Genomic DNA, 19,874 nt, shown 5'->3' with positions numbered 1-19,874 from the left:
TTATCTTCTTTTGTTTCTTTAACTCCTTTCTTCTTTTCACTGCTGAAACTCTACACCACCACATCAGTAGCCTGGGAACTCTTACTTCTAGCTTCTTAAGATTAACTACTTGGACATGATATTCATCAAAAAAAAAAAAAATATGCAATCTTATTTTATTAGTCATTTTCGATCTGAACAATTCTTGTATCTGTTATTAGTTACCTGATCACAAAAATCTAAAGTATTTGTATTATGCAAGAATCAACAATTAAATAACACAGCAACTTGATCCACTTGAAATAATCATGAAGTACCAAAAAAGTTACTAGTAAAACAAGGACATCCAGCTTTATAATTATATCAGGTTATGCAGCATAAAAATTCTGTAAATTACAACACGAGCAGTCACAAAGATATAGAAAATAGTATAGAGTACATGAAACACAAATTAGCCAATAAAAGGTATAGCAAAAGGTTCAGAGAGGTTATTTATGATTTTAAGAAAAGCCTATTAAAGTATCTGAAAGTCATGAATTTGTAAAAAAAAAAGGTCTGTTAAAGTTTTTAAAAGTCATAGTGTTAGGAGTCATGAATTTTTTTTGAAATCTTAAGAAGTCAACAAGAGTCATTAAAAGTCTCTAAAATCTATTAAAATCATCCTCGCAAAATTTGCTATTAAAAGTCATGATACAATACCAGCCCTAAAATTACTCACCTCAAAGTCAATAGAACAAAAGAAAGGTATAATTGTTGAAACTTGAAAGGTTGTTAAAGCTCTATCTTGAGGTGAAAAAGAGGGAAGATGATGATGATAACTCAACTTCTCTCTCCTCTCTCTATAACTACTTCACTACAACCCCATCACCAAATCTGCAAAACTCATCTCTTAATTCCCACAAACAGATGCTCATTTACATATAAACACTGTAGTTTAAGCAAATTTAGTATCAATGGAGGAAAAGATTTAAGGTGGAGCAGCAATTCTAGTAAGGATGATAATGGCACAGTTGATGACATGGAGTCTTATCTTAACAACCTGTCTCTTGAGTATGACTCTGTTTGGGACACCAAACCTGCGTGGTAATAATTTAAGGTTTTGGTTCAGTTTCAGTTCTTGTCTGTTCTAGTTTATTTATTTTTTCAGAATTTAAATTGTGTTTTTTTTTTTTTGGCTTTTGTTGTGCAATTTACAAATGTTGTGTTATGTTATTGCTTGCGGGTTTTGATATGTATTACGTGAAATTATGCAGTGATGATTAAGAATGTATAAAGTTTCGGATTATTGATAAATGATTTCCCTTATTGAATTTTACGGCTAAAAGAGTAAAAGTAGTATTCATTGTTGTTCTTCTAGGAAGCTGGCCCGGTAAAAGGTATCTGCAGTGTAACTTATGAGGAACGTAGACAGAAATAAACACTAAGCTTTGACTTAAATGTACTGAAATCTGATACTAACTCCCTATTAATCTCTAACTTGTGATCATGTACTTTACCAAACACTTGTTAGCTCTTTACTCTGGAGTTGTTTTTTTAACAGCATTTGCACTGCAACAGTGTATCTTGGTCACTTTTAAATCATATTGCCCCGTAACACAGCGTAATCTGAAAATTAATTATTGCCTTCTCGGTGATCATATCTAAATTTTGATTAGAATTGTTTATTTCCTTTGTTTGTAATAGTTTTTTTTTTTTGTCACAAGATACTTTCTCGTATAACGAATTGTATCGGAATACAAAGGCCGCTGCAAGGAGTTCCTTTCGTTCAAGAAAGTTTACCATCTAACCCTCGGACATGCAGAGATGACCGGGGACACTTAGACAATAAAGCTTTAATGTTCGATAAGAAAACACCCATAAAGGTCCCGCTATCATTCTTTCTTCCACTCGCATACCTGAAAAATACAATCAATATACTTATATAAAGGAGAAGCGAGGGGCGTGTAGGTGGCGCCTCTCACATCGCTCCGTCTTATTTTTCTAATTTTCTGGAATTTTTGGATGCAAAATATCTTTGGATGAAAAATATCAAAAATTAGAATTACCCTTTTTAGTTTCGGATATATTAGAAGCAAGTTTCAGAATCTGATTTTGTTTCAGATTATTTATGGAATACTACCTTTTTAGTTTCGTATATATTAGAAGCAAGTTTCAGAATCTAATTTTGTTTCTGATTATTTATGGAATATAGTAGCTTGAAAGTTTTAATCTGATTTTGTTTCAGATTATTTAATTATGGGAAAGAGTAGCACACAAATCTCTCTGCACCTATAAATACCCCTATAGGTTGTAGGGTTTTAGATCATCTAAACACAACCTCTTCTCTCTCAATACCACAACCATACCTCTCTCTGGTGATAGTTTTCTTGCTCGATTTCTAATTCGGTGGTGGCGTTCTTCTGCAACAATAAGTGAAGGTTGTTTATACAGTATTAAAAAAATAAAGGTTGTTACAAGCAAAGGTAGTTATAGACCGTTATGTGGGAGTCGACAAATCTAAACACGGAAGAAGAATATAGTCTTGACATGATATTGATGGTTGATATCAATAAATTAACTATTAGTGATGTATGTTTGTTGATTATTTTTTTATAATAGTTGTTTTGTTCATTGGACATGTTTGTTATTGTTAATTTTTATATGATTTACTTTGTATACATGAAAATATTATTCATGCATTATAAACCGCTATACAAGGAAAATACTTATATGAAGGAGAAACGAGGGGCGTGTAAGTGGCGTCTCTCACATCGTTCTGTTCTATTTTTCTAATTTTTTGGATGAAAAATATCAAAAATTAATCCGTTCAAGTAACGTTTAAGTGAAGGCTGTTTATATAGTATTAAAAAATAAAGGTCGTTACAAGTAAAGGTAGTTATAGACCGCTATCTCACGGATTTAAGTTAGATGTTTTTGTGCACAATCAATCCAAAAAAAATGGAGGAATGTGACAAAGTAAGAACATGATTACTTTAAAAAAAACACATATAAAATTAAGATTCGTCGTTCTTTAAATTGTTAATTGCGTGTAGAAATTATTTTCATTTTTTCACCATGAATTATAGTCCAATTTTGCAATTTTATATATTAGTATTGGTATTACATCAAAATTTTTATAATATAAAATTTATTATATCCTACAAATATTAATTTGAATCATTAATATATTTTTTATAGACAGCACAAAATTATTGCATTCTACAAATATTAATATTGAATCATTAATATAATTTTTATAGGCCGCCGCAACGCGCGGATTCTCAACTAGTACAAATAAAACATAATAAGTTCATACATACAGCAAAATAATAAAACTATCTAAAATGATGGAGGAAAAGAGTTAACAAACTCATAAAAAAATATGAATATGATATAATTTTAAAGAATAAGAAAATTAAAATCAAAAGCTTATATAAACAAATCACTAAAAAAATCTACACCAAAGAGATAATGAGATCTCTTTGGTTAGATACATAATAGGACCATCAGAAAATAACTAATAATTATGTCAATAAATATTTAAAAATATAAATAAGAAATTATAAATAATTTTTTTGTCAGGAAATTATAAATAAAATTTGAAAGCTTAGGTAAGATATATCTAATCAAATATTCTTGACAAACAAATTTTCCACGATTTTAGCTGTCTATCAGCACAACATAAATTTGGTATACACCAATCAAAACAATCCACCATTAATGGCGTATTAATACCTCATAAAGGCACAATAAAATCATCTTATATGGCTCCCATGAATAATGAAATTCAGGTACAATAATCAGTAATAAAGAGTCTATCAATTAATCTTTTAATAAAAGCACAAATTTTCAAATTAAAACATGTATAGAAGGTCAAAATCAAAGATAAACAAATTTAAGAAAGTTAACTAACCATTCAAGATCACTAAAATTAAGCTCTCCAATTACTACTATTTAAATCAAATCATATCCAAAATTACAAAGCAAAAACTAATATCGCGCAATAAAATTAGTCAATCATTTATAACATGCACTAATTAAGTCACCACTCCCATGAGTCCCACCACCTCCACCGCCACTCTCCAAAAACCGCAAACAATAATCAAGAACACAAGCGAAACAGTAATAGACGCACATGAACATGAAGAAGCAGAACACATAAAATGTAACTAATCATATAATGTAGGATTAACAACACATATCCAATCTACTCAAATTCAAACAAATATAGATTGAAAAGGACGAAATAGGATACAAAACAACCCAATTATAGCTAATCATGAAATATGAACCACACGTAATATATACGGTAAAAACAATAAACAATCACATAATTGTAATCATATAGATTTTTGTTTTGAAAAGATCACACCTGTTTTTTTAAAAGTATTTTTGCAGATTTGAGCCATGACAATCTTGAGCACTTTGAGTCGGTTAAAATTAATCCCACGCACACTTGAATTTATCTCATCGGAACAATCCCAAATATCTCCAACCCAAAAGAGCATCCGCCTGCCTTGATCTCGAAAACCGCAGATACACCAGTTTTGTAACTTGATTTTGGGTTTTTTTTTCCTTTTCCGGTAAATTATTTTTGGTTTTTTGGGCAATACGAAGGTTGTTTTGGAATTTGGGATGACAGGGAGTTTTCGTGTCAATGAAAGTTACAGTGTTAAACGGTCCGTATCTTTTTTTTGTAATAGTTAAATAAGCTTCCAAACCCTGAAGTATAATTCAGGCATACTTGAGGAACGTTACCTTTGTAAAATTTCAATTGTTAGCCGTGTGTGGTGAATGCCCTGTCATCTAATGTTTGATGCTCAATCATCAAGTCTCTCTGGGTCTCTGAGAATGCCACATCTTCATCTCCATAAGAACTTGTACAGTTTAGCTACGGCACACAAATTGATGGTTTTACATCATAGTTTAAAAAATGTGTCAAAATGTTGCTTTGGAGTTTTTTGGTCGTTTGTGCTGAAAATGATGTATAGTTTCATACACCTATCTTAATTTGGCACAAGCATACTGTCTGTTAGTATATATAATTCAGCTGTAAAACTGGAAATTATATGTTTAGTTTCAAATTTTGGTATTCTGCAATTAAATTTGATAACTTTTGACTTGGTCTGAAAACAAATGGGGCGTCTAGATAATATGCAGGCTGCAAATATAAGATGAAGAGTTTAATCTCATTATTTTTTGTTCTTGATTTCTGCTATAGTTCATATGGCACGTTTTTCTGAGGATACTAAGTAGAAACAAAATAGTAGTGTCAAGTATGTATCATTTTCCGGTTCTACAGATACAATGACAATAACAATACTAATTTTAACTTTTTTGATTATCTCTTTCTGTTACTCAGTTTAAGCTTGAGATAGTTAGTAGGTCTTATAACTATTATCTAATTTATTCGAGACACTCTTCCTTCCTCGTAAGTCATATTCTACTGCTTTAACTTTTAATATAATATTTTTGTGGGTTGTTTGATAGGTGTCAACCATGGACAATAACACTGACCGGAGTTCTAGCAATTAGCTGTAGCTGGCTAGTTTTGCATTCAGTGGTGATCACTGGTTTAGTTCTTTCATTGATATCTGCATGGTGGTACATCTTTCTCTACTCTTACCCCAAGGTATCAGAAGCCTCATTCTAAACTTTAATTATATTTAGTTATTTTTATCTGGAAGCATGCACTGACTTCACCTCATGTATATCGGCATATTGGTAAATACTAAACTAGTTATTTTTGCAAGTTATCGTTGGACATTACAATGATACATCCGGTGGCATACAGACTTGGGAACTATGTGGGGGGGGGGGGGGGGGGGGGGGGGGGCTTTTCTATATTATTAAAACAATGAGTTATGAAACGTAGGAAAGCCCGCCTAGCTTAATTGGTATCTGGACAAACAAAGTTTCCACCTGTGATCTCTTGAACCGCCACACCAAATTTTGGTGTTGGCCAGACAACCCTCATATGCCAGCTTTGGGTTTTCGGTCAATACTTGTACAAAAAAGAAATTAACGTTAGTCAGCCTGAATACGTGACCGGCGGGATTTTTTGATGAGGTGTGAAATGAATTGATCCTAGTCAGTTAAATTAGAAGTTGTCCTGCTTGCCTAAGTGCGGCTAAGCAAAATAAAAAATGAGATGCTTCTTTGATAGTTTCCTTGTGGCAGCATTTCACACCGATCTTGCTGCTCGCACACGGATACCCTCCTAAACCCGGAGATCCATTGCAAAGAACTATTGATCTTATTAGCTATGAACCGTAGGATAACAAAAAGTATCATGGTATTCATCTTATGTTCAATTTTTATCTTTCTCCTTCAGAGTTACTCGGATATGATTGCAGAGCGAAGGAAGAACGTCACAAGTGGCACTGAAGACACTTTTGGTTTAAGAAAGAGTCCTTGATCTGTATATCTTTACATCATGTTAATTGTGTTGGGAGCTCATTTAGCAATTAGCTGTGATTTGTTACATTTGTATGTATAGGTTGCTTGCTGTATTTAGCATATTGCACAGACAATTACTAACATTATAATGAAGCATAATCTCTACTCTGTTCAATGGCACTAACAAGTAAGTATCTATTTCTGAAAGTCAAGCTCACATATCAGTCGAGGCAAGAGTTAGATTCACAAGTTCTGTTCACAGCTCAACTAGCATAGCAGTTAAATATACAGGGAGACCGAGATACGAATAAGCCTAATCGTATAGAATTTGCAAAGTTTTTGACAGAGTCAGCAAAGGTAAAAAGAGGGAGGCGAACGAAGCATGTAGGTGTGTGCAGTTGGCAAGACCGAGTAAGACCTTGACCTTCAACACCAGCGACTGGTGCTATACAACTTCTTACTGAACGGCTCCTCTTAGGGAATGGCTCTAGATGACAATGACCTCAAATATCCACTGCTGCTAAGATACCCGAAACAAGGAGACTGACTAAATATATGATCAATTAGTCTTCTGAAAAAAGCTTCTAACTCAAGCATAGAGCAAGCAACCATCAGAATAGATACCACAAAATGCTAGCTGTATACAGAACTGCTTTGCATCAGATCCTTGAACGGCTGAAACTGCTGACATTAAAGCGGAAATCTTTTTTTTTTCTTAGGAAAATACATTTCTTTCTGAACAAGGAGCTCATCGAGAAGATGCAGACATGCCCCGACTAAACTACGTAACGTAAAGATATGAGATTTGTGCCGATGCAATCCTCTGCCAGTAAGAACAAAATGAGGACACTGATGGATGTTAAAATAATATCCTTATAAGAAAAAAACAATATAGGTGATGCATCAACAATGATCAAATTCCGCAAGAAAGTTAATAGAGGCTACTACACACATCACATTCACTTGAAAATATGACTTCACCTAAGAAAAATATGAACAACCATGATGCATATTGACAAAGCCTGCATCATTGCCACCATTGCATCATCACTTCATTATAACCACAATACATAATGTTTGCTTCACATGTCACTATAGTTACGGATGCTCAAGCATAAAATACACATCTTTGGCTAGTAGAGAAATAACGATGAGAATTGAAGTACAGAGATCAAGAAAAGGTTCACCGATTTGGTATAATTTATCTTTAGTCAATCTTGAACCCATATCCTGATTGTCCTATCCAGATCAAGACCTGCGGAAGCAATCATATTTTCAGTAGGATGGCAACTCACAGAAACCACAGTATCAGTATGGCCTTCGAGCTTTTGAATCACAGATTTTCCCTGCAGATCCCATATGTAGACACACTTATCCTCTGATCCGCTGACAATGCATGTGCCGTTCGTCACTGAAAAGGTGGGTGTTATACAGTATGTTCTGTTCAGATGACCCGTGTAAATCTTCAAAAACTTCCCCGTTTGATGATTCCATAGCTTCTGCAGAAGTAAAAAAGGAACCCTTAAAAGTCTGCAAGTGTCCAGATTGATAAGGGAGGAGAAGCTAAACCCCATAATGAGAACTTAACCACTCAAATGTATGCAACCAAAATATTTGTAAATTATTCTTTGCCTATTTAATCCTTTCTTTCCTTATATTCAATTTTCAACAGTTCAGTTTTCTTAAACAGGACAATGCACATTATCAGCTAAGCAAAAGGATACAGAAATCAACTATTTGTACTAAATAATGGCAAATGAAAGAAAAGTATAGCTGATTGCCAATGCTTCCAATATTCATTAACAAACTACTACGGCAATTTAAGCCTCAATTTGCCACAACAGAGTGATCGAATCTGGTCTCTAGACCGCATATAAATTGCATGTACAAGTCGCACCTATTCACTTACAAGATTTTGTAGCAGTGCCAACATATACACAACCAAGTAACTTCCAAGAACGATTCGTAATAACAATTTCATATGAAGAAACAAATAAAAACTTATTTCTACTTTTTTGAGTTAAGACATGACAAACTTTAGTTACTACAATCTCAATTATCAATTACAACTAACAAATATCACTAAAATGCCCAAACTGACATGCATTGCATATACAAGTGTCGTCCTCTTCAGCCAGCTAATTCTCTATCTCAACACTAAAACGCAAGCAACCAATCTAGAACATCTATTTATAATTATAATTTATCTTTAATCACTACATTTTAAATTACCAATCACAGCTAAATAAGCATCACTTAAATACCCAAATTAACATATCCATTGCATACCCGATAACACGAGTGATACCAATACCACTACGACAACCAACCTTGAAGATCAATCAATTGATAATTAAAATTTATCATCATATAACAACAAAAATTAGTCACCACATTTTGACGTCCTCTTCGCACACTAACGAATATCACCAAGTTACAAGTGATGCCAATACCACTAAATCAACCAACTAACCAACCTCAAAGATCAATCATCAACAAACATAATACAACACATTTTCAATTAACAATCACAACTAACAAATATCACTCAAGTACGAGTGATGTCAATACCACTAGAACAATCAACTAACCTCGAAGATCAATTTATCATTAGAAGTTATCTCTAGTTACTAGTACATTTTTACTAAATTAACCAACTAAACAACCTCAAAGATCAATCATCAACAAACATAATAAATCACATTTTCAATTAACAATCACAAAGTCGAGAGCTGACCAAAGTATCGTCCAACGTGGCCACGAGTATAAACTTCCCATTAGGGGAAAACTTAGCAAACGACACCGCAGGTGTCTTATCATCAATCAAAACCTTGACACATTTCCCACTCTCATTATCCCAAATCTTACAACTCCCATCATGACTCCCCGAAACAATCAAGCTCCCATCCCTATTATACCCCACCGAGGTCACGGGCATCGAATGCGCCTGGATCACGTGCACCACTTTCCCCGTCTTCGCGTCCCACACTCTGACAGTCTCATCGAAGGACCCGGACACGATCATATCGCTGCGGGGGCTAAAATTAACACAAAAGACGTAATTAGAGTGGCCACGGAGGGTTTTCACGCAGTCGAAGAGGAGGGCGTCCCAGATGCGGAGAGTGGAGTCGTCGGAGGCGGAGCATATGTAGTGGGAGTCGGAGGACCAGGCCAGGTCGGAGATGCCGGCGGAGTGGCCGGAGAGAGTGGAGAGAGGGGAGAGAGATTGGAGAGAGAAGATGATGAGGGTCTTGTCGAGAGAGGAGGAGGCGAGGAGCTTGCCGGTGGGGGAGAATTTGACGCAGGAGATGGCGAGGGAGTGGCCGGTTAGGGTTTTGTGGTGGCGGTAGGGGCGGGGGGAGGGGGTGGACATGGTGGGGGAATTGGGTATATAACTTTGGAGTGCTTCTTTGAGTTTATATACTTTTCTTCCAAAAATTATTGATTAACTTCTTAAAAAAATATTATCGATTATATTTTAATTTAACTAAGAATTTTTATTTTTTATTTTTTTGAAAATAACTAAGAATTTTTATTTGATTAAGAAGTTACTGATAAATTTCATTCTCAAAAAAAAAAGTTACTGATAAATTTTGAATTGATATGTTAATTGATCAGTTTTACAGGGGTGTATTTTATTGGGATTTTAATGGATTGTTTTTAGTTTATGGATTTTAATGGATTGTATGTGATTTTGATTTTATGCGAATTCTTGATAAAATGTCACAGAGTTGATGGGATTTAAGTACAATATTTTAAAATCTCATTGATTTTGATGGGATTTCAAAAAACTAAAAATACACCGAAGAATGCCACAAAATCCATCATCTTATGAAATCCAAAAAAATCCATCAGCATTTGAATACCACCAGATTTTAATGGATTTTAAACGATCCCAATTGAATGCCATCGGATTTTAAAGCATAATTTAAAATCCCAATTGAATACCACTAGGTTTTATAGCATAATTTAAAATCCCAATTTAATGCATCAATATTTTAATGGATTTCAAACAATCCCAATCGAATACCCTCGGATTTCATGAATGCAAAAAAATAATTTAGAATCCCAATCCAATCTCGATTCTTAACTTCTTTTTTTTTTTTGAAATATCTCGATTCTTAACTTAAAAATAAGTTTGCAAAAGTCAAATAATTTATTCCTTCTTTTTAAATATATGTTAGTCGTTTGATTTTTTTCACATATTTTTAAGAGTTTTGTGCATTAAAATATTATTTCTAAAATTAACTTTTTTGTGAATACAAAAATGACACGAATATTTTATTCATAAGGTGAAATTTTTAAAAAGAATAATTTTAAGCATATCAAAATTTTAAAAATAAGTGGAAAAAGTCAAAAAACTAATCTATCCAAATAGATGGAGTATTTCAATTATCGATATATCACTTAGGAATATATTTGAAAACATCAAATAATCTATTTCAAAATAAAGAAAATATTAAATTTTATTGTGATACTTGCGACCTCTTCATTCATAATTTATCAATCAAAATAATAAATTAAGACATATTTTTGTTATATGATAAATTATTTAAGAGTGCCTCCAAATTATTGTGATACTTGCAAGCTCGTCATTCATACTTGATAATTGGTATTTGGACGATGAGAGTGCATTATTTATTATTTAATCAGAAAAGCATTTGAGATTGGAGCTGATCATCAATCCACATATTTTCGATGATGGGGTTATCTTTCTATGATATTGATACATTGTACTGAAGCAATCTACCCGATTAATCAAAACAATTTTCTTTTGACTAGATGATATGTAATGACAGCAGACTTGGTGATGTGTAATGACAGCGAGTTGAATAGGGGCACTGAACTTGCTCTAAAATGCGGCCAAAAATATGGAGTCAGGTGTATGAATGGGATGAGTGTGATGCAATATGAAAAAAACTGCATCATAAATATATTAATTTGATTTCCAAAACGGAAACCAAAACTGAATCTTAAAAAAAAAAAAAAAAAAAAAACCCACCAATTTGACTAGACATGTGTGTTAAAAATATGATCTGCATACCAAAAAAATTTGCAGCTCAGTTTAATAGTCATTTATCTCGCACATATATAAGGAGTGAGGAGTGTGTTTAGAAATTGTGCGAATTATAAAACAAGACAAACTCCTTGTGAGGGTTTTTTCACATGACAATAACCTTGTGTGTTATTTTGATTGATGAATTTCAGTTATAATTTTGTTAAAATCGTCAATAATATCATTTCAAAATATATACCCATGCCATGTTTCATATTTCTCCTCTTTACCATGAGGAAATATGATTTCTGTTTAAGTATATGCATTTACCTATTAGGCTCATGCAAAAACTTGCCAGTTGCATTATACAGAAGATTTGCATTTACCTAACATATACAGTAATGTAGAAAATAGAGGCAAAATGTGTACCTAATATTCTACTTATGTGAGAACAATCTCAAAAAGTAATACCAAGAATTCCCCACTGAACAATATATTAGTTAGGAGACCCTAGTATTCTACCAATGTAAGAACAATCTCAAAAAGTGATACCAAGAATTCCCCAGATTTAACAATATATATGTAAGGGGGCAACGGTAAAACAACTAACTCCCAATTCAACTGAGCCAAACTATTAGAATAATTCAACGGTAGAAAGACGGGTAGGAGTATTAAAACTAAGAGTACACTGAGGAGTTTTCCTTAATGAGAAAAAAATTCCAACTCATCTGAACTTTCCACATAACTTAAAGAACTGGTGCCTCGGCTATCCTCACTCCCACTACCCGCTCCCGAATTCATAGAAAAAGATTCATCCGAACTACGAAAGCTTTGCTGTGAAGGAAAAATCACATCTCCGTCACTTTCAATTTCCATGTAACTGCATCTAAAATTTAGAAAAAAGTTAGTTTGTTGCAAATAGTCAAATTCATCTGCCTACACGCTCATAACTTGAGACTAAGAGAAACCTTGGGAACTCAGCCCGTATGCTGATATTGGGCCTTGCCTTGCATAATTGATCTATGGGAATGAAACTGCAAGAGAACCAGTACTTTTAGAAAATGATCATTAGCAAAAGCCAGGACATCCAAAAGGGTAAAGAATCACCTTGTACTGTAACACCTATGTGACCAGTCATTCTCTATTGCCAGGCCATCGTGGTTTGATATGTCCTATAAACGAAATGAATGGGGAAGTTTAGAAAGTAAGCAAAGATTGTTCATTCGTTTGTAATTAGAAATATCAAACATGAACCCAAAAAGATTGAAGTACTCACAATATGTTTAAGGAGTTTGAAATTCCCATCAAGAACTGCAGAAAAAAAGTTTTTAACTTCTTCCTGCACATGAAGTGATTTTCTTAGATGCATATACACCAAGGGGGGAGGAACCCAGATGTAGGCTTAAGACACCATACCTTTCTTAGCTGCATGCAATCACGTAAAAAGATATATTCCAGCAGGCTGCCACCAAGCTTCCTGGAAAGGAAATAACAAATATTATAGTTAAGAACCATAACCTATGTAATATACAAAAGAAAATACGACACAAGGTCAAGAGGTATAACTTGTTATATAAAAAGAAGGCTTACCTTAAGAAGCCACCAGTTAATGCGCACGACATGGAAAGGTCAAGGGATCTCAGATTACGGAAACCCTGAATGGTATATCAATAAATCACTTAAAATCAAAGATGTGACAGAACATGCACATAAGAGGAACTACTCTAGGATCCTATCAGTGGCTGATCAAAAGATAAATATATTAAACAAGCAGTGATACGGTGCTTCGCAACTATGATTTTGTTTTTGTTTTCTAGTTACTAATATGAATCCTGTATATCTGCTGTCCAGGATTGAACAACTTCCCACACAAAGTTTCCGATCCAACCATACAACTCCATGTATTCTACAAACTGTATTATCTTTATTCAAAAGCCAAACAACCTCATTCAAAATCTCAGGTTCTATGTGAAATCTATATATTTTAGTCAATATTAGCATTATAATTGCATTATATAATTTGTTCAAGTATTACGAATTTGATAAAAATATTATTTTCTATGACATAAAGAATCACACCAAAATTAAAGTTCAGTAAGCCAGAAAATGGAAATGAATTATTTAAGTGGAAAGATGAAGAACTACATCAGAAATGATTATGAACTTTTTTCTTCTAAATCAGCTTATCACAAAAATGGGCTGATCTCGCTTGCACCAATGGGCTGATCACATTTGTTGTCTGCCCCTGTTATATTAACAAGTCAGATAATATTTAGACATACCCTAGTCCCTAAAACATGCCACTCTAGCTACTATATGTTGACAAACTAAAAACAAGGACTAATTCATTATTCCTGAAAATTCAAGTTCAGCTTAAGTAAAGCATAATCAACTTTTCAAAACAAAAGCTATGATCAGGATATAATTATGTTATGTGCTCCTCAAATAACATAAATACCTTAACGAGGCAAAGAATTTTGGAGTCCGCCAGCATGAATCCCTTAAGCGAGAAAGAGTTGATACGAGGACAATTCTGTACCAAAGCATTGCAGGTTGGGGATATATGCAAATTGTCATCTAAACCTACATTACAAATTAAATAAATAAATAAATAAATAAATAAATAAGTACTCCCTCCGTCCCGGTCAATAGTATACATTGGGGGACGGGGGCGCGGCACGGACTTTAATGCTACAATATAGTATAGTTCTGTAAATTATTTTTAAGATTTTCTTTTTTTGTATAAAAGTATAACATTTATATTTTTATACAAAAAAAGAAAATCTTAAAAATAAGTTGTGGAACTATGTTTTATAAGAGCCTTAAAAAGCGTGTCGAGCAGTGAAAAAGAAACGTATACAATTGACTGGGACAGAGGGAGTAATCAATTACTCACTCTGTCCCCCTGGGTTCTTTACATTGGGGACGGAGGGCTCGGAACGCATTTTAAGGCTCCTATAAAGTATAGTTCCATAAATTATTTTAATCTTTTTTTTTCTTCTGAATAAAAGTATAATGTTTAGATTTTTATACAAAAAGGATAATTATAAAAAATAAGTTATGAAACTACTTTATAGGAGCCTTAAAATGCGTGCCAAGCAATGGAAAAACTGTAAAGAAATGAGAGGGACAGAGAGAGTATATATAATAATTGCAAACCGTAATTCTGAAGAAAGTTACCTCTGTTTGAAGATTCAAAATATAGACGCTCTAACATGTGGCAGTACTGGCTCACTGACTCCAGAGTTTGGCGCAGTTCAACATCACTACCAACAGAAAAATTAGCTCTAATTCAACAACAGTTCAATTTAAAATTGACAAACAGAAAAATTCAATCACCTTTCTTTCCCAGTTGTATATTAATATAAGTAAGATAATGAAAGACGTCCTATGAAAGACACTGAAATGGAGTGAAAATATATGAACGCAAATAATAAATAAGTAACCCAACCCAAGTCACAATCCAATTTTTCTAATCATATAAAACTTACAGGCCAACAATTACTAAGTCGAGGAGATTAGGACAGGCAAATAATGCTGTGGAAAGCGCTGCATCATCTATCCTTTCTATATTATAGAGGTGCAAACATCTCAAGCCAGCCCTTAAAAATAAGATAATAGAGAAAACCATCAAGCAATGAAATAGTAATAGAGAACATATGGCTCTGTGTGTAGAAGTATGACCCTTGATGGTTAAAAGATGAACTCGTACCCTGGAGCACCACCGTCAATAGTCAAAGAATTCAAGCATGACCGAGAAAGAATACACGATTCTTTTACTTGCCTTGATCTCTTATCATATCTATCATACCAGGATGTACCTGATCCATATGTAGGATTCTTCAGACTGTAAACAAAAGGTTGAGAAGAGCCAAGCAACGCACTTCGGGTTGGTATCAATCCAAGCTTCATAGACCTGAATTCCAAGAACAAATTAAATCAATCAATTGACAGAAAACATACAAAAAGATGCAGATACACACATCTACACAAGAAAATGCAAGGATGAGTGGCAAATAATACATGTATGTTTCCGTTTTGCATTAGGTTAGAACCGTCATCCATGATACATAAAACATCTTAATCACAGATGCCATTGTCATTCAAATTTTTTATGCCATTAAAAGTCACACCATCTCTGTTGGGGCATATGAATCTACATGATTTTATATGCCTAATTATCTAATTGAGGTACAAAGAAGGAAAGACTGTCTTAATAACAAAGGACATGAAATTCTGTGCCTACCGAAGTGCTGTACCAGCTCGTTGAATCATGGTAGATACTACCAGATTATCAACTTTTGGGACTGTTGTCAACAAGTCAATTCTAGCATAACACAGGGGATCTGAAGAACATCTGCGGAAAAAGTTACATGTAGCTGCGGCATTGCAGACACTTAGTGTGTCAAGCCAGCAGAAAACCTGCAGCCACAAGCAGCAAAAAGTAAGTTAAAAATGCAATGTTTTACTGCGGATTAGAAAGTAAGACAACCCTAGTCCCAAGAAAGAGCCTAGACAGGAATTGCACTACTTAAAACTAGACCAAAACTACTATAACCATTCTAGACGTAATGTAAATGAATTTAAGTACATTTTATTTAATTTAGAAACATATACATAATAAGACCAAACCATCACTCCTAGTAAAATACTACATATACAAATAAATTCATAGAAACATTACAACAATACAAAAACTATATCAGTATCCACAAACAATAAGTATCAAAATCATTCAGTTTCTGTCTCCACAGTATTAAAAAAACTATCACCAATGCAGCTAAAACACTAACATTCACATGAGGATATATACAGATACACAGACATGATGCTATACATCAATCACAAGAAAAAGGATCAAAACCGATTGTATTCTGCTTTGCTAATACTGATGAAACATCGATTTTCAAATCAATACATATGCATACAATTTATCAGTTTGGAGTTGCTGGCCTAACACACAATTAGAAATTTAATGGACAACACGACTAATATTAACTGGCAAATCCACATAACAGACATAGAGATGTTTAAACAAATACTCCCTCCATCTCAAAATAATAGTCTTTTTTTAATTTGACTTGGTCAATTGACCAAACTTTGACCCACAATTACACGTATTGTCTAATTCGGAAAATCTTAAAAATTATCATTAGAAATCATATTTTATCTACTTTAAGTCTTTAACATGTGTTTTTCAGTTTTTAAAAAATATAAAAGAATAATTTTTTATTTACGGTCAAAATTTGGTCAATTTAACTATTCAAAAGTAAAACAAGACTATTATTTTGAGATGGAGGGAGTAGTAGAAACATATATGCACTAGCAACAGATGTGACCAAATTATCATGACATAACATGTCCCAAAATATTTATATAGGTGCAGAATTCACAACAATAATCACACAATTCAAACTCAGGAAATACAAACTAATATATATACATGCGATGATTCCAATAACATTTTTTAACCCTAGAAACAAAGAATCCAAGAATATTCAAATTCTACAATAATCACACAATTCAAGCTCAAATTTATATGAAAGACAAATCAATATATACTATATACTATATAGGCAATGATTCCAACAAGAACAGTTTTTACCAAGAGAAACAAAAAATTGTGATATACATAAATTCTACAATAATCACACAATTCAAATTCACATTTACAAGAAAGACAAATAAATATAAAGGCAGCAATTCTGATGAGAAAATTTTTAACAGCAAAAATCTAAAAACACTTTTTCCCACGCGAAACAAAAAAAAATAATATAGGAATTCTACAATAATCATGCAATTTAAACTCAAATTTAAAGGAAAGACAATTAATAAATAAAGGCGCTGATTCCAATGAAAACAGTTTTTTCCCGTGAGACACGGTGAAAATGTGCCATACATAAATGTAACAATAATCACACAAATTGCACTTAAATTTACCGGAGAGAGAATTTAACATATAAAAAGGCAGTGATTTTGATGACAACAGTTTTTACGGCAAGAAGTGAGAACATTAAAAAAGTGAAATCAGTTTTTACCACGAGACTCGGAAAAAATGTTCACGCATAATTGCTACAATAATCACACAATTCAAACTCAGATTTACTGATAAAAAACAAATTAATATATGTAGAGGAAGTGATGCTGATGACAACAGTTTCTACGGTGAAAACGAAAAATGCGAGAACAGTTTCTACCGCAAAAACGAAAAAGCAAGAACAGTTTTACCGCAAAAACAAAAAGAGGGAACAATTTTTACCGCGAGAAAGGGAAAAAATGTGTCATTCATTAGAGCTACAATAATCACACAATTCGCATTCAAATTAACAGCAAAAACAAATCAATACATCTATATGCAGTGATTCCGACGAGAACAGTTTTCACATCGAGAAACAATATAATAAGAGAGAATAGTTTTTACCGCGAGAAACGAAAACATAACAACAATGTGTCATACATAATTAAACTAAAACTTTTAGAGCAGAGTATAATACATTGATTGTGAGATCAACAGACAAAGGCCAGACGCGCGAATTATGCGCGGCGTCGCGCTTCCTCGACGATCGCAATCCAGCCTCGCGCAACACTCCGGCGATCCTAATCGCCTGCTCAGTGATCTCGGCCTGCGCTTCATCGGACGGCGAGGATTCCACGAGCCGATCGAACAAAAACTCCAGAGAAGAGGATGACGAATTCGCTAGATGCGTGAATGCTTCGGTGAACGCTTCCATCTCGTGACGCTGCGGCGGCGATGCGGAGGCGTTAAGAAAGTGAGTGGTGATTGGTTGTGTGCGGCTTTTACAGGGGGTGACGTGGTTTATTCTGTTAGGGAGTGAGAGTGAGCTGTACTGGGGTGGGTTATTAGTGGAAGGCGAATTTTTCAGATGTCATCTTTCTGTAATTTTGTGGTAGATTTCGATTTTATTGGTTTCTATTATTTTCATTAATTTATTGTCATCGACTTTATGACAGAAAAATAATATAAATTGCCATAATATTTGTCGATTGGGTTTATTTTTTTAGTAGAAAAACAATTCAATAATAAAAAAATCATATGGCATCTAAAAAATAGTCACGTCGAACAAATATAAAACAGAAATAATCGTTGATTAATTCATTTTTTATGGAATCACGTGCTTTTTTGAAGATTAGATATTTACAAGTACCCTCTTTTCCACATTCAGTTGGAGTTAATTCTGTTTGAGCTATCCATCATAACTGCAATCTCTTAACAGTTTTTATCACTAAATTGAATATCATACTCTCACAAACAAAGGAGAGTAAAACCAAAACTCTCGCCAGCGGAAAAAACGACTTAGCTCTTATTATGGAAAGACTACACCAAACTGAAATAATAACTAAAGATAAATAAATCTAAATCTCAAGCGGAACCACGTAATCAAGATAAATCGGACCGAGAATCCACCCGCTTGAAACAGAGAAGAGAGACTACGAAATATCCGCTAGTTTTAGATCTAAGAATTCTCCCGAGAATAGATCCGGAGCAAAACCACAAAAATAAGAGAAATCAGACTGAAAATTTACCCGCTTGGAGGATAGACAACGAAATCTCCGATGATTTTAGATATAAATTTTCGAGGAAAAAATAATTATTCAACAACTAAGAAGAAAACAAATAATTAACCGATTCTCATTGCATAGGTTAATTTATTTGATTTTTTATAATTATAAGTGATTTTTCCTTCACTGTCATTATTAATAAAATGTGGCTTTTACATTCTTTAACTTGTTCAGTTAAAAATGGTCCTCGTTTGCATTAAAAATCCAAAAATTAATCATATGTTAATGATTTATCAATTAAAAATAGTAAAAGACTTATATATATATATATATATATAATATAATTTTCTAAATTTCTTTTTTTAACAAAAACTTATACGATTAACCTTTTTTTTTGAGATTTTAGATTAATAAATAAAATTTAGACTATTATGGTTATAAATTAAGGGTGTCGGCAGAAAGGCCATCAAAAAATTATTTGATAATTTTTTATTTATATTGGCACATTTTGAATTACAATACAAAAAACATTTTTTATGATGTTTGATAGTGAAATCTAGACCTTCTCGTAAAAATTGAAAAACAGCTTTTTTCCAGAAATATGAAAAGCCCTCCTTTTATAAAAGGAAAATGATTACTCTGTTTCTTAAAGCATAAGGCTGTAATTGGAGTCGAGTAACGTGCCTTTCGAACCAAGTCTAATTGGAGTCGAGCCACGCCGACTAGTTTAGGCGATCGAGTCTAAACCTCCGCCTTCACTCGACTCGTTTAGCTAAACGAGCCGGTTTTAACGAGTCAAATGAGTGGCTCGTATAATTTTACACTTGATAAACCTCTACCCGAACTCGACTCGTTTAATTTTACGAATCCAGTCGAGCCGACTCGTTTAACTAGACAAGCCCGGACCTTTACCCAAACTTTCATTTAACAAGTAGAGCCAAATCGAGCTGAGTCCAATTAAACGAGTTCGAGCCGGGCGACTTGCAAGCTGTCAGACTCG

The 19,874-nt window shown here is 33.5% G+C and overlaps 3 protein-coding genes across 3 annotated transcripts; 1 reads left to right on the top strand and 2 right to left on the bottom strand.

The window, feature by feature from the left end:
• The first annotated feature begins 712 nt into the window (after positions 1–712).
• Positions 713–6,537, top strand: LOC108215001 (uncharacterized). Its single transcript, XM_017387301.2, has 3 exons — positions 713–1,062; positions 5,449–5,590; positions 6,293–6,537. The coding sequence occupies exons 1-3, from the start codon at positions 785–787 to the stop codon at positions 6,374–6,376; spliced, it is 504 nt and encodes a 167-aa protein (XP_017242790.1). The 5' UTR covers positions 713–784; the 3' UTR covers positions 6,377–6,537.
• A 778-nt stretch (positions 6,538–7,315) lies between these two features.
• On the bottom strand, positions 7,316–9,745 carry LOC108215002 (COMPASS-like H3K4 histone methylase component WDR5B). Its single transcript, XM_017387303.2, has 2 exons — positions 9,095–9,745; positions 7,316–7,856 (listed from the first exon to the last, which is right to left on the bottom strand). Exons 1-2 carry the CDS (start codon positions 9,728–9,730, stop codon positions 7,569–7,571), a joined length of 924 nt encoding a protein of 307 aa, XP_017242792.1. The 5' UTR covers positions 9,731–9,745; the 3' UTR covers positions 7,316–7,568.
• A 2,032-nt stretch (positions 9,746–11,777) lies between these two features.
• LOC108211166 (F-box protein At4g02760) lies at positions 11,778–18,239 on the bottom strand. The gene is made up of 12 exons (XM_017382689.2): positions 17,848–18,239; positions 15,600–15,775; positions 15,066–15,269; positions 14,845–14,955; positions 14,534–14,619; positions 13,812–13,936; positions 12,944–13,008; positions 12,770–12,830; positions 12,630–12,692; positions 12,461–12,525; positions 12,322–12,387; positions 11,778–12,239 (listed from the first exon to the last, which is right to left on the bottom strand). The coding sequence occupies exons 1-12, from the start codon at positions 18,082–18,084 to the stop codon at positions 12,056–12,058; spliced, it is 1,443 nt and encodes a 480-aa protein (XP_017238178.1). The 5' UTR covers positions 18,085–18,239; the 3' UTR covers positions 11,778–12,055.
• Between the last annotated feature and the right edge of the window lie 1,635 nt (positions 18,240–19,874).

Source organism: Daucus carota, chromosome 3 (genome assembly GCF_001625215.2).
Source record: "Daucus carota subsp. sativus chromosome 3, DH1 v3.0, whole genome shotgun sequence".
Lineage (NCBI taxonomy): Eukaryota > Viridiplantae > Streptophyta > Magnoliopsida > Apiales > Apiaceae > Daucus > Daucus carota.
Note: the sequence above shows the minus strand (reverse complement) of the source record. Positions and strands in the feature narration are given on the sequence as shown.